This window comes from Zootoca vivipara, chromosome 4, assembly GCF_965207765.1.
Source record: "Zootoca vivipara chromosome 4, rZooViv2.hap1.1, whole genome shotgun sequence".
Classification (NCBI taxonomy): Eukaryota; Metazoa; Chordata; class Lepidosauria; order Squamata; family Lacertidae; genus Zootoca; species Zootoca vivipara.
This window is the reverse complement of record NC_142587.1, coordinates 97,897,822-97,922,404: the sequence shown is the minus strand read 5'-3', so window position 1 is coordinate 97,922,404 and position 24,583 is coordinate 97,897,822. Positions and strand designations below refer to the sequence as shown.

The 24,583-nt window shown below is 43.4% G+C and overlaps 2 protein-coding genes across 3 annotated transcripts; one reads left to right on the top strand and one right to left on the bottom strand.

Moving 5' to 3' along the window:
* Positions 1 to 712: 712 nt before the first annotated feature.
* Positions 713 to 2,396, bottom strand: LOC132592027 (claudin-4-like). The gene has a single exon (XM_060273955.2). It carries the CDS (start codon positions 1,867 to 1,869, stop codon positions 1,225 to 1,227), a length of 645 nt encoding a protein of 214 aa, XP_060129938.1. The 5' UTR covers positions 1,870 to 2,396; the 3' UTR covers positions 713 to 1,224.
* A 2,451-nt stretch (positions 2,397 to 4,847) lies between these two features.
* Positions 4,848 to 20,181, top strand: LOC132592030 (uncharacterized). Of its 2 annotated transcripts, XM_060273959.2 has the most exons (6): positions 4,848 to 4,970; positions 6,422 to 6,914; positions 7,111 to 7,204; positions 7,478 to 7,560; positions 8,300 to 8,426; positions 15,829 to 20,181. In XM_060273959.2, exons 2-6 carry the CDS (start codon positions 6,513 to 6,515, stop codon positions 16,917 to 16,919), a joined length of 1,797 nt encoding a protein of 598 aa, XP_060129942.2. In that variant the 5' UTR covers positions 4,848 to 4,970; positions 6,422 to 6,512; the 3' UTR covers positions 16,920 to 20,181. The 2 variants fall into 2 exon arrangements, with proteins under 2 accessions (XP_060129942.2, XP_088524985.1); XM_088668859.1 differs by lacking the exon at positions 4,848 to 4,970 and having other exon boundaries at positions 6,887 to 6,914; positions 7,111 to 7,375.
* The last annotated feature ends 4,402 nt before the right edge of the window (positions 20,182 to 24,583 follow it).

The window sequence follows — 24,583 nt, the reverse complement described above, 5'->3', positions numbered from 1 at the left end:
TAAATCCTCCTTAAAGTCTCAAATCTTGAAGCCTCAACCAGGACTAGGATTTTAAGGGAGATTTTTGCAAAATTGTCAAGATATATATAATTCCTCCATTTTCATATTTTATATTTTTATGTCCACAAAGTTTATACTTTCTGTTTTCCTGCTGCTCTAGATCAAGTCCGATGTTCCGTCCAGGAAAGGTATTTGATATAGAAGAAAGAAACAAAAAAGGTTGCACTTCCCTGTAAGGCGTCTCGGATTCTCCAGATAGTCCATCGTCATTCCTGCGATATTCCGCCCCGAGTGCTTTTCTAACATCAACACCCAAACAGATCTTGCGTCTCCATTAGGCGCAGCTTTGGCATAGAGCAAGCTGGTGTCGGGGTTTCCCATAACTCTCTCTGGGTCTTGCTTTCCTACCTAGCAGCCAGGTGAGATGGGAGGGGGGATGCTGAGAAGGACACTCTATGGCCAGCAAAGGCCCTAGTCTTGCCAAGAAACTTGTCTGTGGAACTTGTGCATCCATAATGGTCTGGAAAGGGTGAATGTCTTCTAGAATTCTCTGTTTTTTTTTTGTTTTTTTTTATACAAAAGCCTGTAAATTTTATTCAGGTCATACTAATAAAAAACAGAAATAAAATGGCATTCAATATGAAATGCATGCATGGTGAATTGCAGTGAGTTAGCAAAATGGGAAAAAAGACCACATCACCTTTGTTTACAAACAACATCGTACAACACATCACAGCTTTATAAACTCATTTCTGGAGTACCCGTTTCCACCACCTACTTCTGCCCCCAAATGGAGACCATATTGAACGGTGACGTCCAGGACAATATTAGTAGTTTTAGTCTCCTGATGAGCACCCAGGAAACCTAAGAACAAAAACCACATTGATCATTAAGAACTACTTGGAAATGACTTTCTCCTGCCCCCCGAGGTCCAACATCTCTTCTACCTACATCGAGGAGAACCAGTTAAGAGTAGAAAATGTTCTCTAGAAGCAGAGCTCTGACTTCCGTAGGCAAGTCCATACAATAATGTAGTGGTAACATTTGGGGGTGGGGGAAAATACTGATGGGACAAGCACATTGGAAAGTGATGGGACTATCAGATGTTCTGTTCTTTGGATGGATGGATATTCTCTGCAGAGCCCCAGGAGAGATGCATCTCGGCTCCTCCAAAGAGGACCCAAGCAGTAGTGATGACAGCTTTGTTTTCCGGAGGTGGTGTTCCTAGACGTAGTTCTTGCTGGGGTAATCGCTGTGGGGCTGAGAGGCAGCGGCCGTGTAGCGGGCGCTGTAGTTGTTGCCCTCCTTCTTGGGGCAATTGCAGCAGAGCAGAGCTCCTCCGAGGATCAACAAGGCAGAAGACGCCCAGCCGATGTAAAGGGCAGCTCCCAGCTCCCTCTTCTGGGCGTCGATCACCATCGGGTTGTAGAACTCGCGGACGATGGTGTTGGCTGACCAGCACACGGGGATGAGGCAAAGGATCCCTGCCACGATGAAGACTGCGCCAGAGACAATCATTATGCGGGCCTTGGTGTCCTCGTCTTCGACGCAGTTGGTGCACTTGGCCCCCACGATGGCAACCATCAGAGCCAGAGCAGCCAGGAGCACAGAGATGACCATCAGGGCACGGGCCGTCTGCACATCCTGAGAAAGGGCCAGCATGGAGTCGTAGACCTTGCACTGCATCTGCCCGGTGCTCTGCACCACGCAGTTCATCCACAGCCCTTCCCAGGTGATCTGCGCCACGACAATGTTGTTGCCAATGAAAGCGGAGACTTTCCACATGGGCAGGGCACAGGTTATGATGGTCCCGATCCAGCCCACCACTGTCAGGGCCATGCCCATGATCTGGAATCCAGCAGAGGCCATGACTCAAGGTGAAGACGACAACCCTGTTGACGGGACCCAACGAACGAAAAGGCTTCAAATCCTCAGGAGGCAAGTTGGAACTTCTAGAATTCTCTGATGTTGCCAGAAGAGTAAGCCATTTTTCCCAGTTAGGTCTGTCTGTTATCAACTGCAGAGGATGAGTAGCCTTGGGAGCCTCATGGGGAGATGGACGTGTTCAAAGGACTGAATCCATGAGGAAGAGCTACTTGCTCTGAGATGTGGGAACCTTCGGGCAAAAGCCCTGCTTGTGGGGGGGCGAGCACCCTGTTGCAACAGTTTAATAAATATCAGGCGTACTAGCTGCTTTGTTTCTCAATATTCTCTGTTTCGCCTCTGTTATTTTCTCCTAACGATAGGGAACCCACTTAAGGACTCTATACAGGCTCTTGGATACCCCATAAGGGAAAAAGGGCATGTTTTGTTTATAACAACCCCAACCCCAGCCCTAAGCCTACACCTAACCCGAAGTACTCTATTAACAAAACAACTATACAGTATACAAAATAGGCACCAATGTGCACAAAATAAAAATGTAGAATAAAAAATATTAAACTACAGCATAATAAAATTAAAATATTAAACTGAAGAACAAAAATATTAAAATTAAAATTGAAAACAAATAAAAACAAACAAATAAATGATTACCCACGAAAGCTCTCCCGTGTCAAGAATCTCAGCAGGCTGAAGAAGAACGACAACAAGAACAACAAGAAGAAGAGTTTGGATTTGATATCCCGCTTTATCACTACCCGAAGGACTCTCAAGGCGGCTAACATTCTCCTTTCCCTTCCTCCCCCACAACAAACACTCTGTGAGGTGAGGGGCTGAGAGACTTCAGAGAAGTGTGACTAGCCCAAGGTCACCCAGCAGCTGCATGTGGAGGAGCGGAGACGTGAACCCCGTTCACCAGATTACGAGTCTACCGCTCTTAATCACTACACCACGCTGGCTGAAATCAAGAAAATCAACCAAAACAAAAGCAACAGCTGTGAGGGGGAAGGAGGGCTCTGAGCTGCTTGGTGCAAAATAAATAAAATAAAGTATTAAAATATAAATCAATCAAATGAAAGTAATAGTGAAATAAGAACCAAAACAAGAAATTGAGAATATAAGAATCCACTGAAGGCCTCGCCTAATCCTTCATCAACTACCACCAACTGCAGAGTGGGGGGCAAAGAGCCCAACCAGCGGGGAGCAGGTCTGAGGGGTCCCATCCCTTCCCCAAAGCCTCTCCTTCCCCCACTTCCCCATGGGGGTCCCCCACACCACCCATCACTCACCAGGATGGCTTGGGCCGTCTCCTGCTTGGAGCACTTCAGGGTTCGGAGCCCATGAGCTGAGCTGCCTGGCAGTTCTCAATCACCTCCAGCAGGAACAGCTGATCTTCCTCCAGCAGCTGAAAGGCAAAAGTCAGGCTGTCAGTTCCTCAGGGACACCCCAGGCCTTGGGGGCTAATCCTGGCCTCCTTCAACCAGAATGTGGCTCCCCAGGTTAACGAGATGGTCAATATCTAGTTCCACTCCACCCTTTTAAAATTTAAATGTCAAAACAGATCCCAACTTTCGGAGCATGTAAATAACATGAGTGGAAAGACTGCTGCACCATTCACAGAAACAGGACTATACTTCCTTCTCCCACCTTTAAAGGTCTACATAATGAAACCGAATTGACCCAAGTTGGCCTTCCTCCGCCAACCTCAACTTCCCTCTTCAAGCCCAAAGACAACACTTCCCCATCCCCGGGCAAAACCCCTGGGCCTTTCATTCAGCGTAGCGCAGGGACTGACTGAGCGGGTGGCAAGAAGCTTTCAGCCTCGGACACTTGGCACGTTCTTAAATTGCCGTGCAGGCCAGATTCAGGACCCTGGCGGGTTGGATTTGGCCCGTGGAACATAGTTTGAGGACCCCTGGTCTGCACTGACTGGCAGCAGCTCCCCAGAGTTTCAGGCAGGGATTTCCTTCAGCCCTTGCAGGAGATGTCAGGGGTTGACCCTGGGACATTCTGCATGCCAAGCAGATGCTCAAGGGCTCCCCATATTTCACTAGCCTTTCAACGTTATGCTATTAGCAACCGTGAGGATTCCACATGCCTCTTTCGAAAGGGGAACACTCACCTGATCAATTTATTAAATTATTATTATTATTATTATTATTATTATTATTATTATTATTATTATTATTATTATTATTATCTATACCCTGGGTTTCCCCAGCCACTCTGGGGAAATATTAAAATATTAATTGAAATATTAAAATATTAAAATCCAATAGTCCATCAAATATTAAAAGCTTCCCTAAACATAATAAAAGCAACCATACATTTTCAGTCCGTTGAATTAGCAATTAAGCATTTCTGGAAAGGGAAATGGCATACTTTGGTATATTAGCATTAAAAGGGTGCATAAGAAAGTATTGCTCATTTATGATGAGAATAGGATTTATTTTTTATGAACTTTGCTTGGTTCCTCCTTGGTAGCCAGTGCAATGGTTTCAGCAGTGCTAGAACTCAGGACCCGCTGCCTTGAGGGACATCTGAGAGCAGTTTGGCGGGGGAAAGGTCTCCCTTGGGAGGGGGTGGACTCTCCTTCCTTGGAGGTTTCTAAGCAGAGATCGGACGGCCATCTGCCATGGATGCTTTAGCTGAGATCCCTGCATTGCTGGGGGTTGGACTAGATGACCCCAGGATCCCCTCCTCTCTCTCTCCACTCCTGAATTCGAGGAGGAGGTTTCTTGCCTCCTGCAAAGCCCTTTTCCCTGCAAGCTGTTCCTCTGGTTTCCGGCCAAGGAAGGGAGATGTTTAGAGTCCAACCGAGAGCCTCACCCCCAAAAGGATATCTGGGCATAAAATCCATAAAAAATAATAAAAAGCCGAGGTTCTGCCAAGCGAGAGAGGGCTGAGCTGGACGAGCTCGGCATTCCAAGGGTTAAAGGGAACCGAGCTGCCTTCCTAGAGAGGACAGGAAGAAAAGGGGGCCAGGTCCTCCAGAGCCAAGGCCCCTCCCTCCCTCCCCAGTCCTTTCCTGCTTTGGTGTCTCTCCTGCAAGGGCTGCATCGCTGTCTCCTCCCTCCTGGGATGATCTGGTGAGTCTCCTCTCTCTCTCTCTCTCTCTCTCTCTCTCTCTCTCTCTCTCTCTCTCTCTCTCTCTCTCTCTCTCTCTCTCTCTCTCTCTCTCTCTCTCTCTCTCTCTCTCTCTCTCTCTCTCTCTCTCTCTCTCTCTCTCTCTCTCTCTCTCTCTCTCTCTCTCTCTCTCTCTCTCTCTCTCTCTCTCCCCCCCCCCCCCGAGGGTGCAGTGGGGAGACGGTGGGGGTCCCAGGTCTGCAGCAGGGGAGGATGCCTGGGGGGACCTGATCTGCTCATGGAGGGGGGGGATAGATCCCAAGTCAGGGAGGAGAGGGTCCTTCCAGCCAGGGAGGGGGGGCGAGGTCTGCAACGCTCTCCTTCCTGGAGATCAGAGGATCCCAAACTCCCACGAAATCTCCCTTCTTCAAACAAAGGAGTCCCTGGGACTTTAACTCTGTGTGACGTCGCTCAGCGTCATTGCACAACAGAGGAAACGTGCAAATGGTTTTCCAAAGCTGGACGAGGAGGTGGACTAGCCCCCCCCCAAAAAAAAACCCACGTGGAGGAAGGAAGGAAAGGTGGGCGAGAAAGGCGAGGAATAAAGAGAGGGATCCCAGCCCATAGTCTGGCTGCTGCATTGCATACAAACTGTGCGAAAATATCATAAAATACAGATAAAATACAGCTAGTTTCATTGAAAGTCTTTTTAGTTTCTGGGGAAGGCTTTTTAGTTTCTGGGGAAGAATGTAAAATCTTGAAAGTTGTATAACAATGTGTTTTTATGTTCCATTGTAGGAATTTTGTTATGTGTGTGTGTTAAGTCCTTTGTTATGTGTCAAGGTGGGGCGAATGTATGTCGATGGGGTGAAATATGTACGTTTTTAGTAATGAGTTAATGAGATGTTAGTGAGATATGAAGTATATGTGTGTGAATATGAATGTAGAAAGTATGTTACTCTGAACAATAAAGATATATTTAGAACAATAAAGATATATTTTTTTAAAAAAGGGACCCCACCCCAAGAGTCTGTCTTGAGAGCGGCAGAGAGTCCAAGTGCAAGAAAAGGAGACAGAAGCAGGAGAGTGGGGGTGGGGAGCAATTCCTGAGGACCCCCGGGTGAGGACCCCCACTAGAGCCAAGCATCCATTTTTCACAAGATACAAATGATTCCCTTGTCAGTCAGTTCTGACTTCATGTATTTACTGGAAGGCAGCAGAAACCAGGTTGATTAATCTCACAGAAATCCCTTCAGTTGCCTCCACATTTTGCCTTGCTAGAAGGCCAGAGACTTATTTCTTATCCTCTCCCTCCTCCTCCTCCTCTTTCTTTTCAAAAAGAGAGCTCATGGTCTGGGATGTGGTCCAGTCCAGCCCTGGTTCCCAGCAAGACTCACCCTTGCTTGCTCAGGAATCTATTCCCCCCCTCCCCGTCCTACAAATTCTGTAACAGAACAATGTATTTCCAATGTAGGATTTGCTAGAGCTTCTCTGTACAACAGACAGAACTTGGCAGAAGACCAAAGGGTTCCTTCCGAACTCTCAGAGGCTTCCTAAGAGCACAGATGGATGAGCGAGACTCAGCTGGCCCTGGAACAGGAAGAGGCCATGCCATCCAAACTGGGAGCAGTGGGGGATTCTGGGAAAACCCAGTGCAGAATACCCTGGGTGAGGAGGACACCCTCCGCTCAGAGGTGCAGAGCCAGCAGTTGAGGCAGTTCTGCTGCCAGGAGGCCAAAGGACCCCGAGAGGTTTGCAGCCGACTCTACCACTTTTGCCACCAGTGGCTGAAGCCAGAAAGGCACACGAAAGCTGAGATGCTGGACCTGGTGATCTTGGAGCAGTTCCTGGCTGTCCTTCCCCCGGAGATGGAGAGCTGGGTGAGGGAATGCGGAGCGGAGACCAGTTCCCAGGCGGTGGCCCTGGCCGAAGGTTTCCTCCTGAGTCAGGCAGAGGAGAGAAAGCAGGTGAGAGAGACTTTCCTTTGGATACTCCCAAGGGGCTCGAAACAGGACAGAGAACATCCCATAATGGTCTACTGATGGCCCAGCCTTTTATTGGGAAAGCATTCATGGAATGAGATCTCACACCCTTCAAGTCTTTGTCATTCTCTTTCTAATATTTCTTCCCATTCTCTGTTTTGAAACCTTGTTTCTTTTTCAGGGAAAGGATCATTTTGCAGAAATGGACCTGGATTCCTGTGAGGCAGAGAGGCCTCCGTTGGACACCAGAGAGAGGCCACTGGCTAAGGAGGAAGGTGGTTTTTCTCTGTTTGGTCTCATTCTGTTCTTTTTCCAATTCATCTGAGGGTACTTTTCGCCTTGTTTTGGGGGGAAGACAGTTGGGAATGAGGATCCAGAGGAGGGGAGATGTATTTCTGCACAACAAACATGTGAAATGGGCACAAACTTCCAAATGCTCTCAGCAGGTAAGGCTTTCTCAAAGGCCCATCTGTAATTAGAGATGCCCTGTTTCACCTGTGAGAGAAGCAGGCACTCCAGGAGTCCTGATTACCTTTTTTCTCTTGCAGATGACAGAATGATGCCGGCACGACCTCCTGATCCATCTATTCATGGGGGCATAAGGGAAGCAGCAGCTGTGGAACCAGATCAGGTCAGCGGAAGCTGCCTTGTGGGAACAGAGGCCGAGGGATGGAGCAGTGTCATGGACTGGTTGGGTACAGAGGAATGGTTCGGAGGATGCAGCTGGGGAACCAGGGAGAGAAGATGGCTCAGAGCCCAAGACGTGGAGGTAGAAGAAGGATGGGTGGTCAGAGGGGGAAGAGGGAGAAGCCTGGGAAGAGGAGGTGTCAGAAGCTGAAGGGTTAACAAGGCTTAGTGAGCTGGGAGACTCTGTGGCAGAATGCAGTGCAGAATCAGAGGCAGAAGAGGAAGGAGGTGTGTGGAAGGAGGGAGGTCGAGAGGCAGAGGTGAGTCAGGATAAGAAGGAGCCACGGGTGGTTCTCTCTCCTTTTGCCAGAAGCCACCCTCCCTCCTTGTCTCTAAGAGCCAGGAGACCCCCTGCATTGCAGGAATCTCTGCTAGATCATCCAAGACAGATGCCCATCCAAAATAGGCTTATTTTATTTCTAGATTGATCACTGAATGCTAAAATTGGTTTCTAAGCAGTGGACAAATGAGGAGAAATAGTGGCCTGGATTCACCTAACCAGCCGCATCCACTGCAAAATGGAGACTGCCCCCCAGGGGCGTTGCTAGCCGCTTTGACACCCGTGCAGCAAAGCAATCCTATTGAAACAACACCACAATTAACAGGAAGGAAACAACAGAGCATTGTGTAGCAGATAAATATTGATGCTGTCTCAGAGGAGGACATTTCCCTTTTGCTTTTAGGGTCCAGTGTGCTTTGAAGATGTCGCTGTGCGTTTCACGGACGAGGAGTGGGCGTTGCTGGATCCTGACCAGAGAGCTCTGCATGAGGAGGTCATGGAGGAGAATCGTGGGATCGTGGCCTCTCTTGGTAAGGCTCCCTGAGGGATCGTCATATCTGCCTGGAAATTAAAAAAATACTTCTATGTGATCAACCTCATATTTTTCACAGAGCTCAACAGCGCCCCCTATAACACCTGGGAACCTAACACCCCCCACAATAAACAATAAATTACAGTTCTTTCATTGAACAATCTTCCTCAAATTATTCCTTTTTCTACCACGATTGGGCTGCTCTGAACTGCCCAGGCCATCTTAAATGTCAGGTTCAGAATTGTTAGGAAAGATAAGTAGCTTTAGGTTTTCTGTTTTTGTTTCTGCTCCTGTCAGTCTTGGGTTCACCAAAGAGACGACTGACATTGGAGATGGAGGGGATGCCATGACTGGGCCAAACAAAATTCATCCCAGAGAAGAGCTAGGCTTATTGAATCTCTGGTGGTAGTAACAGTAATGAATAATAATAATAATAATACAGTGGTAACTCTGTTTACCAACTTGATCTTTTCCAGAACAGGGCTGTTCTTAAATTGAGGTACCACTGTAATTATTATTATTATTATTATTATTATTAATACCCTGCCTATATGGCTGGGATGCCCCAGCCATTCTGGGCGGCTTCTCTAAGGTGCTGCTGGAAGGAATTTTTTTAATATATAAACATGAAACATAAATAATAATAATTTGATCCCATATAAAAAGAACATTAACTTTAAAATGAACAACTTATACTAGGGGCCAAAATTAGGGAAACCTTTTGGAAAAGTGTATTTCTGAGGTTCGATGGCTCATAACACCACTTTTGTTTGGAGTAATACCATAACATTAAAAATCAGTGGAAACACAGTTTAATGAAGAATGTAATGCAAGAAATTTTATTGAGTATTTATTAGAACAGCAGTCATAAATAAAATATGTGAAACCTTTGGTAACCATTGGTAACTTTTAGCTTTAATTACGGCCTTACAACGCCTTCCCGTGAAGTGAACCAAGTTTTTATTTCTGCAGCTGTAATAATGTGAAACCAAGACTGAATTATTGCCTCTGTTAATTGGGCTTTATTGCTGGGTTGCTTCTGACTAACAAGTTTCTTTAGTCGACTCCATAGATTTCTAATTGGGTTAAAGTTTGGGCTATTCCCAGGCCATTCCAGCAGTGGAATCGGATTATATTGAAAGCACTTTTGCACACAGCAGCAACATGACATGGAGCTGAACCCTGTTGAAATAGAAAACAAACAAACAAACAAACAAACATTTATATAAATATTTATAAATGCTTCAGTATCTGGGAAAAGACATACAGAAAAAAAGTAACATCTTTCTTAGGTATATCATCCCCTGTTATCCCAAATAAGAAGGCCTCTGGTTTCTTAACAAAGGTGTTTTTCAACACTTTTTTCAATTCATTATACATCTTTTCCCATAAGTCTCTCACTTGGGGGCACGTCCACCACATGTGGAAGAAAGTACCTTCTTGCTTTTTACATCTCCAGCACTTATTGTCTTGTTTATGATAAATCTTAGCTAGCTTTACCGGAGTCAGATACCATCTATACATCATTTTCATTAAATTTTCTTTTAAAGCTGTACACGCGGTAAATTTCATATTTTGCTTCCATAACCTTTCCCAATCTTCCACCATGATGTTGTGCCCTACATCATTTGCCCATTTTATCATCACACATTTTGTTTGCTCGTCTTTTGTATGCCATTCCAACAATACATTATACATTTTTGATAAATTTTTACTTTTTGAATCTAACAATTCTGTTTTCAATTTAGACTTTTGCATTTGAAAACCAACGTTGTTGTCCATTTTAAACATTTCATTAATTTGATAATATAGAAACCAATCACTTACTTTACTCTTCAACACCTCATATGGTTTTAGCTTCATCTGATCACCGTCTTCCATTAAGATATCCCTATATCTCAACCATTTTGTTGACATATTCAATCTTTTTTTAGTTTTAGCTTCTGCCGGTGAAATCCATCTGGGTGTTTTTGGTTCTAGCAAGTCTTTATCCCTATTCCATACATTATACAAAGTTTTTCTAATGATATGAGTTTTAAAACCTCTATGGACCTTGACCTTATCGTACCATAAGTATGCATGCCAACCAAACGCATTGTCATGACCTTCCAGGTCGAGTATATCATCGTTTTCTAAAACAAACCATTCTCTTAGCCAGCAAAAGGCTGCTGCTTCAAAATATAACTTCAAATCTGGTAGGGAAAAAACACCTCTTTCCTTAACATCCGTTAAGAGTTTATATTTAATTCTTGGTTTTTTCCCTTGCCAGATAAATTTTGATAATACCTTTTGCCATTCTTTGAAACATGCAACATTATCAACAATAGGTAACGCTTGAAATAAAAATAACATATTTGGCAATACATTCATTTTTATGACAGAAATACGGCCCATCATGGACAACTTCAAATTTGACCATCCTTCATCATGCTTTATCTCTTTCCATACTTTTTCATAATTATTTTTAAACAAGTTAATATTCTTCGCTGTCATATTCACCCCTAGGTATTTCACCTTCTTCACAAAAGTCAAACCTGTAATGTTTTGCAATTTGTTAATTTCATCTGTTGATAAATTTTTGCCTAAAACTTTATTTTATTTAATTTAAATCCTGCCAACTGTCCGAACTCCTGGATCAATTCCATCGCTCTCACTATACTTGTCTCTGGATCCTGCAATGTCAGTACTAGATCGTCAGCAAAGGCTTTTAACTTGTATTGCTTTGAGCCTACTACAATTCATTTCACCTCCTCATTTTTCCTAATCATATTCAATAAAACTTCCAGGACTGAAATGAAAAGAAGAGGGGAAAGTGGGCACCCTTGCCTGGTACCCTTTTCAATTCTAATTTCCTCTGAGACTATATTATTAATTATGATCTTTGCTTTCTGGTCATAATAAATTGCTTTTATACCATTAATAAAGCCTTGCCCTACCTCCATATTTTCCAAGTTGTGTGTCATAAAACTCCATGAAATATTATCAAAGGCTTTTTCTGCATCTATAAACATTAACGCAGCTTTAGTATTGATCTTTACTTCCAATCTCTCTAAAATATCAATGATGTTTCTAATATTATCTTTCATATGTCTTGCAGGCAGAAAGCCTGCTTGATCTTGATGAATCTGATCTTTCAATACTTTCTTAAATCTTGCAGCCAAAATATTTGCAAAAATTTTGTAATCCATTTAACAGGGAGATGGGGCGGTAATTCTTCATTTGCATTCTGTCCGTATCTGGTTTTGGTATCAGAGTTATATAGGCATCTTTCCAGGTGTCAGGTGCTTTGTCCCCTCTTAAAATATTATTACACATGTCCTTCAGTGGTTCTACTAGCCAGTTCTTTAATACTTTATAATGTTTTGCTGAAAGTCCATCTGGTCCTGGTGCTTTCCCTATCTTCATTTGTCCTATTGCATATTCTATCTCCTGGGTTGTTATTTTATAATTGAGTAGATTTTTCTTTTCTGGTGGGATCTTTTGCAGTCCATTTCCCCCCAGAAATTGTTTGATCCTTGCCATCTGGTCTTTTTCTTTCTTGTATAATTGTTTGTAATAATTCTGAAAACAACGCCTTATTTCACCAGGGTTCTGTACTATTTCCTCCTCCTTCTTTAGACTTATAATCGTGTTCATCTTTTGTCGTCTCTTCAGCTGCCAAGCATGCAATTTCCCACATTTATTAGCTGATTCAAAAGTTTTTTGATTCATCATTTTAATCTTCCATTCAATTTCCTGGTTTAATAGCTGTGAATACTGAACTTGTAATAACTTTATACTTTTCTGGTATTGTTGATTCTTTGGATCTGTTCTTAATTTCTTTTCTTTTTCTTTTAATTGTTCCAATATTTTTTATTTTTTCTCATTCTGTCGTTTCTTCCTTATTGCATTTTGTTGTATCAGAAATCCTTGCATGACAGCTTTGCTTGCGTCCCAGATCACCCTTTTATCCATTTCTGTTCTCAAATTTATTTCAAAATAATCTTTCAGGGTTTTTTGGGCCTCCTTTATTAATTTTTCATTTCTCATTAAGGCATCGTTCATTCTCCGCCTAAAAGCACCCTGTGTATTTAATCTCATATCAAGTCCCACCGCGTTGTGATCAGAACAAGTTCTTGGATAAATCTCCGATTTAAATATCCTGGGTACCAATTCTCTAGAAATCCAAATATAATCAATCCTTGACCACGATTTTTGAGATTCTGAATAAAAAGTCCCTTCTTTCTCTAATGGGTTTCTAATTCTCTATTAAGTCCAGATTTTCTACCATCTCAAAACAGGATTTTGGTAATTTTCCATCGTTTGTGGATTTCTGTCTTTGAGATCTATCCATTAAAGTAGATGCCACTGCATTCAAGTCCCCCAGCATCAATGTTTTGTAATCCATATAGTCCAATAGGATATCATGAATCTTTTGGAAAAATGCTGCTTTCGCATCGTTTGGCGCATAAATTCCCAAAATTAGCCATTTTTCGCCTTGTGCTGTTACTTCAACTGCAATATATCTGCCTTCTTCATCTTTAAATAATAATTTAGATTCCCATTTGTCTTTGACGTAGATCACGATTCCTCTCTTCTTAACTTTGTCTGCTGTGATATATGCCTGCCCTAGCTTTTTATTAAATAACAGTTTTTTGTGTTGTCTTTTAATATGTGTCTCTTGTAGGCAAATAATGTCCAAATTCTGCTTTGTCAAAGCATGCTGTATCCGACTTCTTTTAATTTTGGAGTTCAAACCCCGTACGTTCCAAGTTAAAATTTTTAGTGACATCTTCCTTCCTTATTTTCCTCCGGTAACTCCTAGCAATTCCAATGGGAGTTCTGGCAGTTCAGGTACTTCCAAATTAAGATCCTTTGCGTGTTTCTCCAGAAACTTTCTCTTGTCCTCAGGGTTTTTTATTTTTATATTTCTGTCTCTGTATTTAAAGAACAGGCCCTCGGGAAATTCCCACCGAAATGGGATTTCCTTCTTTCTCAAGGCGCTTGCAAGATCCGAATATCTGTTTCTGAACGAAAGGAACAGTTTAGGAATATATTTAAATAGTATGACCTGTTCTCCCTTTATTTTCAAGTTGTCTTTGAAATGCCAGCTGAGTATTTCGTCTCGTTGAGCTCTCGTCTGGAACTCTATGATGCAGTCGCCGGGTGCTCTAGCTCCTTTCTCACCTCTTGGTCACAATCTGTATGCTTTTAGGATTGTTTTCTGTAATTCCTCTTTGTCTAGTTTCCACTGGTTTGTGAAATCCTCTATCACCTGTTCTCTCAAGTTGAGTCCTTCTTTCTCCGTCTCCGGATATCTTATCAGAATTAGATGGTGTTTGCGTGCCTGCATTTGTAGAAAGGCAACGGAGATCTGCGTGGCTTCCTCCTGTCGTTGAAGTAGAATTCTTTGTTGCTCTAATTATGTGATTCTGTCAGCAGCTGCTTTAACTTGCTCTTTACATTCTTTCGCCTCTTTTGTGGCCACCTCAGAATCTTTCTGAACCTTTTGAATCGCCTCAGTATTTGCTTTCACCGTTGCATCAATTCCATCCAGTCTATTAATCACTGATTTAACACCTGCAGAGTTCACATCCAGTCACTCTTTGATTTCTGTCAAAGCTGTTAATAGTTGATCAAATTGGGTACCTTGTAGCCCTTGCTGTGCCCCCTGAGCTTCTCCAGATGGTAGAACAGGATTGGATGCTCTCCTGGGTTGGGCTGCAGCCTGGGCTTGTCTTGCCTTTTCTAATTTTTCTTGAGCTTTAGATCTTTCTTTCGGCGATTTTTGGCCTGTGCCCGACATCCTCGAGGTGAAATTCTTACGCTACAGTCCCTCTTTGTTCTTGGTACTTGCAGCTGCAGTTTCAAGGACTTTTAAATCAAAACATAGTTATTTTAAGCCTTGTTCCCAGCAATTTTCTATAGAATAAAAATGCACCTGGCTGCCTATAGAGGGCAGTGCTCAGTATTTCAGAGAGTTTCCAGATCTATTTCAGTCTTATAATCAAGTCCAAGTCTTTAAGATTATTTTATTTTAATTCCCCCTTCAACACACAGGCAGAAAATTGCTTTTTTCCTAGTCTAGCAGGGCTCTGACAGCTGTCAGAATAGATCAAAGGCAGTCTACACAGAGCGGGAGTTGAAGAGTTCATGCAAATAGCAGGGCCATTGTGACGTCAGCACACTGCCTGTCTGGTTGCCGGGGGGAGCTCCGTTTCGGAGCAAATTGCGGCGGAAATATCCAATCCAATTGACTAAGATTTCAGTGGTCTCTAGTGAACCGTCCTCTCCCCCTTTCCCCTGATTTTGGGGGAATTTCGAGTTGTCGTTTAGGAGATATTATTTTTTAAAACAGTTATATCCGGTTGTATCTGCTTATCTTTACTTTCGGTTTTAACGCAGCGATGGGGGGGGGGCGACTTCCCGATCCTTTTAGACCCCTCTCCAATCCTCAAATTAAATTCAGTTTGGTAATTATGTTACTCACAAAGTCTGTTTAACATTTCCAAGCCAATTTGGGAAGAATCCACCGCTCCAATTGGCGCCGTCACCAAGCTGCACCTGGCTGAAGTAGCGCCGTTCCAAGAGCCGGTCTGCGACCCGCTCTCTCTCACCGCCTCAAAGGGCTAGCAGGAAGCAGGGAGACTAGTCCTGGCTCAGCTGGACCCACGTCCCCAGCCAGCCCAGGGTGGTGTTTCTTTTAGGGGGGTTGTGTACCTTCCACACACACCCTTTCTCCTCCAGGCAGGGGGTCTCGGAGCTCTGAGGCTCCTTGAGCGGCTTTTTTCCAATGTGTCCAAACTGTGTTGAATTTTATTCTTGGTTAAATTATCTTTCCGTTGATATATAATTTTATGATAAGTTTTCCAGAATTTTGACCACTACTGTATATCAAACATAGCAACATTCAGCAACTCATCAGAATCTAATAATAAATATGTTGTTTAATTACAGGTAGGTAGCCGTGTTGGTCTGAGTCGAAGCAAAATAGAAAAAAATTCCTTCTGTAGCACCTTAAAGACCAACTAAGTTTTTATTTTGGTATGAGCTTTCGTGTGCATGCACACTTCTTCAGATACACTAGAAACAGAAGTGTCAGACCCTTATATATATATATACAGAGGGCGGTGGGGGTGGGTGGGAATGGGTGATGGGCTGGTGGGAGTGGTAAACCTGAGATGGCTGTTAACGACTGCTGATTACTGCAATTAGTCCTGGGGGGGGAGCAAGGGCTGAGGCACTAAAGAAAGCTTGATCATGCATAAAGAGATAAGAATCCGATGTCTCTATTCATCCCAGGTGGCTCCATGGTTTTAAGCTTGGTGTTTAAGCTTGGTTTTAAGCTATGTTGTTTAATGAACACACACCCAACTCCCTTCAATTCTTCTCCATTTGTTCCCTTTTTGTCTCCATTGCAGATTGTGATAAATTGGAAATCGAGAACAAAGGTGACCACGACAAATTCCCCAGAAAGGAGAAGCCACGTAAAAATTTAGAGTGTGGAGAAAGCTGCAGTCAAAACACCCATTCCACTTCCCATCAACAAAATCTCATTGGAAAGAAACTCTATCAGTGCATGGAATGTGGAAAGAGCTTCAGTCGGAGCAACTCTCTCATTTCCCATCAAATAATTCATACAGGGGAGAAACCCTATCAGTGTGTGGAATGTGGAAAGAGCTTCAGTCAGAGCGCCAATCTCACTTCCCATCAAAGAATTCATACAGGGGAGAAACCCTATCAGTGCATGGAATGTGGAAAGAGCTTCAGTCGGAGCAACTCTCTCATTTCCCATCAAAGAATTCATACAGGGGAGAAACCCTATCAGTGTGCGGAATGTGGAAAGAGCTTCAGTCACAGCCACAATCTCACTTCCCATCAAATAATTCATACAGGGGAGAAACCATATCTGTGTGTGGAATGTGGAAAGAGCTTCAGTAAGAACTCCTCTCTCACTTTCCATCAAAAAATTCATACAGGGGAGAAACCCTATCAGTGTGTGAAATGTGGAAAGAGCTTCAGTGGGAGCGACTCTCTCACTTCCCATCAAATAATTCATACAGGGGAGAAACCATATCAGTGTGTGGAATGTGGACAGAGTTTCAGTCGAAGCTCCCATCTCACTTCGCATCAAAGAATTCATACAGGGGAGAAACCCTATCAGTGTGTGGAATGTGGAAAGAGCTTCAGTCACAACCACAGTCTCACTTCCCATCAAAGAATTCATACAGGGGAGAAACCATATCAGTGTGTGGAATGTGGAAAGAGCTTCAGTCAAAGTTCCCATCTCACTTCCCATCAAAGAATTCATACAGGGGAGAAACCATATCAGTGTGTGGAATGTGGAAAGAGCTTCAATCACAGCCACAATCTCACTTCCCATCAAAGAATTCATACAGGAGATAAACCATATCAGTGTGTGGAATGTGGAAAGAGCTTCAGTCACAACCGCAGTCTCACTTCCCATCAAAGAATTCATACAAAGCTTGGAAAAACCATTATACACCTTTAGGAGCCAGGCAAATCAACACCTTTTTAAGCAGACGTTTGGCTGAATGACACCAAACGGATCATAATGGTGTCCTCTCTCTTCTTCAGCAACAGACAGGGAGACACAGAACAGTGCAAAAGCACAGCAGAGCGGAAGAGATAAGACTGACTCCCGTTCTTACACTTTCCAAGCCTAGGAAAGTAAACAAGTTCATGTTCAAAATGAACTTTTCATGTTCATGTTCAAAATGAAATCCCTGCCCATCCTGGCTTATAAAAGCTAGCCGGGAAGGGCTGGGCGATGGGCTCCGCGGGTTGGTGAATGCTTCTCTCTGTGAGGGAGCCTTCCCAGACCCGCTGAAAGAGGCGGTTATTAAACCGCTTCTTAAAAAACCATCTTTAGATGCAGCCAATATGGCCAACTATCGCCCAGTCTCAAATCTTCCATTCTTGGGCAAGGTGATTGAGCGAGTGGTTGCTGAACAACTCCAAGCACGCCTGGAAGAAGCGGACCATTTGGATCCCTTCCAGTCGGGGTTCAGGCCTCATCATGGGACTGAAACTGCCTTGGTCGCACTGGTCAATGATCTCCGGCGGGCTAGGGACAAAGGTAAGAGCTGTTTCCTGGTCCTGCTGGATCTCTCAGCGGCTTTTGACACCATCGAACATAACATCCTTCTGGACCGTCTAGAGGGGTTGGGAGCTGGGGGCACTGTTATACAGTGGTTCCGCTCCTTCCTCCTGGGCCGTGTTCAGAAAGTGGTGGTGGGGGAGGAGTGTTCAGACCCCTGGGCTCTCACTTGTGGGGTGCCTCAGGGTTCTGTCCTCTCCCCCATGCTTTTTAACATCTACATGCAGCCGCTGGGAGAGATCATCAGGGGGTTTGGGCTGGGTGTCCACCAGTATGCGGATGATACCCAGCTCTACCTCTCTTTCAAATCAGAACCAGTGAAGGCGGTGAAGGTCCTGTGTGGGTGCTTAGAGGCGGTTGGAGGTTGGATGGCGGCTAACAGATTGAGGTTGAATCCTGACAAGACAGAAGTACTGTTCTTGGGGGATAGGAGGTTTGCAGGCGTGGAGGACTCCCTGGTCCTGAATGGGGTAACTGTGCCCCTGAAGGACCAGGTGCGCAGCCTGGGAGTTATTTTGGACTCACAGCTGTCCATGGAGGCGCAGGTCAATTCTGTGTCCAGGGCAGCTGTTTATCAGCTCCATCTGGTACGTAGGCTGAGACCCTACCTGCCCGCAGACTGTCTCCCCAGAGTGGTGCATGCTCTGGTTATCTCCCGCTTGGACTACTGTAATGCGCTCTACGTGGGGCTACCTTTGAAGGTGACCCGGAAACTGCAATTAATCCAGAATGCGGCAGCTAGACTGGTGACTGGGAGTGGCCGCCGAGACCACATAACACCGGTCCTGAAAGACCTACATTGGCTCCCAGTACGTTTCCGAGCACAATTCAAAGTGTTGGTGCTGACCTTTAAAGCCCTAAACGGCCTCGGTCCAATATACCTGAAGGAGCGTCTCCTCCCCCATCGTTCTGCCCGGACACTGAGCTCCAGCGCCGAGGGCCTTCTGGCGGTTCCCTCACTACGAGAAGCCAAGTTACAGGGAACCAGGCAGAGGGCCTTCTCGGTGGTGGCGCCCGCCCTGTGGAATGCCCTCCCACCAGAGGTCAAAGAGAATAACAATTACCAGACCTTTAGAAGGCATCTTAAGGCAGCCCTGTTTAGGGAAGCTTTTAATGTTTGATTGATTTCTGTATTTTAATATTTTGTTGGAAGCCGCCCAGAGTGGCTGGGGGAACCCGGCCAGATGGGCGGGGTATAAATAATAAATTATTATTATTATTATTATTATATAACTTTGTTAAACACCCTGAAGCTTCAGATTATTAGATCTGGAAGGGGTTGACAACATGTAGGGGTGGCATGTGTACCTCTGGTATGAGAAGGTAGAAGTGCACAGGATTTTTTTTAATCATGTAATAAAAAGGCCACTCTGAAGTTTGGAATAGGTACAAGGAATGGTTTGAATGTAAGACCCCTTGGTGGTTGTCTCCGCTATGAAGTGTATGCCGTCAAGAGACTAAATATGGATAGAAGCTGGTTAACATAATGACATGTTGTTGAAAGAAAATAATGTCAGGATCACACCATATGAGGAGTTAAAAGAAAAATTAGGAGGTTGGTTGGAGTATCACCAATTGAATAACATTTTTATAAAAGATAAAAAAAGCAAAAGGGTTTGAACACCAAAGATCAGAATTGGACAAAATTGTATTACAAAATAAAACAAAAGTATTATCCAAAATTTATGATTATCTACTCGAATGGCATTTAAAAATGAAGAGACCAAGGAGGTCATGGTCAAATGGGCAATTGACTTAGGATATAATATAGAATATGAGAAATGGCTAAAACTATGGAAATTTGGAATTAAATTTACAGCCTCCACCGCCTTAAAAGAAAACTTTTACAAAATGATGTACCGATGGTACTTTACTCCTACTAAACTGTATAAAATGTATAAAACAGGGAGCAAAAATTGCTGGAAATGTGGTAGAGAGGAGGGCAATTTCATACATATGTGGTGGAAAGATCAAAAATTATTGGGAAAATATATACAATGAATTAAAAAAGATCTTCAAATATACTTTTAAAAAGAGACCAGAAGCGTTTCTTTTAGGAATGGTACCTGAAGATGTGGAAAGAAATGATCAAACATTCTTTTTATATGCAAGACTGTTATTAGCACAGCTTTGGAAACAACAACAGATACCAATGGTAGAAGGGTGGAGAATAAAATTAATAGAATATGCAGGTATAGCCAAATTAACAGGGAGGATTAGACACCAGGATAATGAAAAATTTAACAAGGAGTGGAGGAAATTTATGGAATATGTAGAAAAATAGGGTAAAAAACGGAGATGCTGTAATTAACATGTAAAGTAAGGAAATTTTTGGAACAAGAAATGCTTATTAAAGACAAGAAAAGATGGAAGAAATAGAAGGAAAAATGAAATAAAAAGGTGCATGGAAAGTAGAATATACAAATATAAAAGACAGGAAGGAAGTCAAATTAAGGGGTAAGGTAGCTGGGGGGTATATTTAAGAAGTACATATATGTTAAATATGCTATGTATTATTCTTTCATGGATATGTATTTTTCTTTTTGATTTTAGTTTCTGGGTTTTTTCTGTTTGAATATTGGAAAATTCTGTAATATGAATATTATGTACTATAATCTCTATAAATGCAATAAAAATATATTTTAAAAAAGAACTTTGTTGAACACCCTGAAGCCTTTTTGTTAGGTATCTGAAACCAAGAGCTGCCAAAAGAAAAATGGATATTATTGATGTATGATACAACAGCGGCCAGTCTTGATTGCACAATATTGGAAGGCGGAAGAAAAACCATCAAAGGAACAATGGCACGAAAAACTTATGAACTATGCAGAGTTGGCTAAACTAACAGATAAACTACGAGAGAAGGACAAAAATGACTTCAAAAGAGTCTGGGAACCATTTAGTCTATTTGCAGAGAGAACAAAATGGACTGGATTCACTGGCAGGGTTTGAATCAACATTCACAACTTTATTTCAGTAACAGATATTTTAGAGAAAGTATAAGGGAATTTACTTTTCTATAGGAAAAGCAAGATACAACAAATAAAGCTAATAACTCAGTAGAGGGGGAGTTGAGGGAAGTCCAGAGGAGGGGAGGGAGAACAATGGTATATATAACATGTTGATTGAGATCTGCATTTTAATGGGTTACAAAATTCAATAAATATTCATTTAAAAAAAGCAAAGAAAAGGGGATATTTGACATACTAGCCACATATCCAGCAACAGGAGAAATGAATTTCTAACACACCACACATGTTTGCAGATGTTAAGGAAATGACATGGGGGGCACATCTTTAAAGTTGTTACAATGTGTTCAATTTTGGGCACCACAGAAGGATAAGGAATGTGTCTGCAAGCATTGGAGAGTGAATTTTGAGTTATGGTGGGGTGGGGTGATGGGCTGAAATACAGCCAAGCTTTGCTCTTTGGTAGAAAAAGATGGAAGGATTGGTTTTCAGAGTTTGGAATAGAGAGTGTTAAGAAGTGGGAGGTGAAAGCGGTGATGTTTTGAAGCAGAGCTGGTGATATCAAGCATTTGAGTGATTATCTAGGGTTTTCATCATTTTGTCTGTTATTCAAATCAGACTTCAAATATGCTAAAGTCCAGCCATGATTTAAAGTACATACAAATTCATAATTTGGTGGAATGTTCCTTGAACATTTTTTCCTGTAACTAATAGAATCATAGAGTTGGAAGAGACCACAATGGCCATCCAGTCCAACTCCCTGCCAAGCAGGAAACACCATCAAAGCATTCCTGACAGATGGCTGTCAAGCCTCCGCTTAAAGACCTCCAAAGAAGGAGACTCCACCACATTCATTGGCCGCAGATTCCACTGTCTAACAGCTCTTACTGTCAGGAAGTTCTTCCTAATGTTTAGGTGGAATCTTCTTTCTTGTAGCTTGAATCCATTGCTCCGTGTCTGCTTCTCTGGAGCAGCAGAAAACAACCTTTCACCCTCTTCTATATGACATCCATTTATATATTTGAACATGGCTATCATATCACCCCTTAACCTTCTCTTCTCCAGGCTAAACATACCCAGCTCCCTAAGCCGTTCCTCATAAGGCATTATTTCCAGGCCTTTGACCATTTTAGTTGCCCTCTGGACACGTTCCAGCTTGTCAGTATCCTTGAACTGAGGTGCCCAGAACTGGACACAGTATTCCAGGTGAGGTCTGACTAGAGCAGAATACAGTGGTACTATTACTTCCCTTGATCTAAATGCTATACTCCTATTGCATTGGCTTTTTTAGCTGCTGCATCACACCGTTGACTTATGTCAAGTTTGTGGTCTACCAAGACTCCTAGATCCTTTTCACATGTACTGCTCTCAAGCCAGGTGTCTCCCATCCTGTATTTGTGCCTTTTATATATTTTTTTGCCCAAGTGTAGTACTTTACATTTCTCCCTGTTAAAATTCATCTTGTTTGCTTTGGCCTAGTTGTCTAATCTGTTAAGGTCATTTTGAAGTGTGATCCTGTCCTCTGGGGTATTACCCACCCCTCCCAATTTGGTGTCATCTGCAAACTTGCTCAGAATGCCCTCAAGCCCATCATCCAAGTCATTGATAAAGATGTTGAATAAGACTGGGCCCAAGACAGAACCCTGTGGCACCCCACTAGTCACTACTCTCCAGGATGAGGAGGAGCCATTGATGAGCACCCTTTGGGTTCGGTCAGTCAGCCAGTTACAAACCCACTGAATGGTAGCATTGTCTAGCCCACATTTTACCAGCTTCTTTACAAGAATATCATGGGGCACCTTGTCAAAGGCCTTGCTGAAATCAAGATAGGCTATATACACAGCGTGGATAGATAAAGGGCAGAAAATTTCGTCTGTTAATGGTAAGGCTGAAATTACTGAGAATTAAAAATCTTATGAACTGTGACTGTCTGGCCATTTTCATTCATAGATAGGAGGACGGTTGATTGTTCTGCTAATGATCACAAATAACCCCAATTTGTGAAACATTTTTGAATAGAGATCTGTACCCCAATCTCATGTAGATACAGAAGGCATGTAGCTCCCAACCCCCCCCCCCCGCCGCCGCCGGGGTGTAGGTATTTCTGTTTAATGCAGGAAACATGATCCATTAACGCTGAGACTTTAATAAGAATTTAATTTGATCCAACTTTTATTACTGGCTTTTGGTGGGGAAGTTGAGTTGTTGGGTTGTCTTAATGTTGAAGTTCTGATCTATTTAAAGTTTAAGGTTTATAAGCCTGCTTCCTAAGCAGCAAGAAACAGGAAAGCCTATGTATCATAAATGTCTTAGGACATCAAATTTGGAAAGTGGATTTTAAACTGACTGAACAGGTTTTATGCCCTTGGGAATTTGGTCTCTTAAATCTACCTCGTTGCGTTCCTCAAGTCCCTTTGTAAAGGTAAAGGTACAGGGACCCCTGACCATTAGGTCCAGTCGTGACCGACCCTGGGGTTGCGGCGGTCATCTCGCATTATTGGTCATGTGGCCAGCATGACTAAGCTGCTTCTGGCGAACCAGAGAAGCGCACAGAAACGCCGTTTACCTTCCCTCCGGAGAGGTACCTATTTATCTACTTGCACTTTGACATGGTTTCGAACTGCTAGGTGGGCAGGAGCTGGGACCAAACAACGGGAGCTCACCCCGTCGCAGGGATTTGAACCGCCGACCTTCTGATCAGCAAGCCCTAGGCTCTGTGGTTTAACCCACAGCGGCACCGGCATCCCTGAGTCCCTTTGTAGGTTGCCCCAAATCTTTGCCCCAGGGGGAAACAGTGGTTATGTAACTAAACCCTCAACAATGGAAGAAAGGTTGCCAAGTTCCAAGATTATTTCCACGGGTAAATTTCAGAGTTCTCCCACTGAATTGTCTCTGAGTGTTGTTTTTTAATGAATTTTTATCAATTTTATCAGGTTTGGTTTTGTGTGAATATACCTATGCATTATAGAAGGGACGTCCAACTTCCAAGAGACTGAGATCTACTCCCAGCAATAAAAAAACCTGCCAGTGATCTACCCATTGTCTTTTCTCAGGGAGCAGTGACCAGAGTTGTGCATCGACCAGTAGATCGTGATTGACCTGTTGCACATGCCTCCATTCTAGGAACAGCATTCCTGACCCAGATTTTCACAGGAAGTCTCTAAGAGCTGTTGTGTATTGAGTCAAAGGATTTCATATCTGCATTACTATTGTCTGTATGTGCTTTAGGGTTAAGTAACTGCCTTTTGGTTCCAGAAGGTACAGCTACTATTGGTTCATTTAAGCTGCTGTATTTGGATCCTCTGTCTTATTGGTTTCCTCCAAAAGGCAGCACTGGGATTGCCTGATATTGTTCCCTCCAAAATGTATCCCTTTCTAGCTAGCTCCCTGTCCCTATAAATGTAGCCCTCAGAGTCAGTCCTGTTTTTCCCTAAATAAAAAACTGTTCTATTGAAGATGCATATCTGGACTTCTTAAGCCAGGACACAACAGAGCCATTGTGGTGTAGTGGTTAAGAGCGGTAGACTAGTAATCTGGGGGAGGAAATTTGCATTTCCGCTCCTCCACATGCAGCTGCTGGGTGAGCTTGGGCTAGTGACACTTCTCTCAGCCCCACTCACCTCACAGTGTGTTTGTTGTAGGGGAGGATGCTTTAGCTGAGATTCCTGCACTGCTGGGGGTTGGACTAGATGACCCTTGTATCCCCTCCTCTCTCTCCGCTCCTGAATTCGAGGAGGAGGTTCCTTTTCCCTGCAAGCTGTTCCTCTGGTTTCCGGCCAACAGAGGGAGATGCTCAGAGTCCAACCAATAGCCTCACCCCCAAAAGGATACATAGCTGCCAAGTTTTTCCTTTTCTCGCGAGGAAGCCTATTCAGCATAAGGGAAAATCCCTGTAAAAAAGGGATAACTTGGCAGCTATGAAAGGATATCTGGACATAAAATCCATAAAAAAATAATAAAAAGCAGAGGATCTGCCAAGCGAGAGAGGGCGAAGCTGGGTGGACTCGGCTTTGCAAGGGTTAAAGGGAACCGAGCTGCCTTCCTAGAGAGGACAGGAAACAAGGGGGAGCAGGTCCTCCAGAGCCA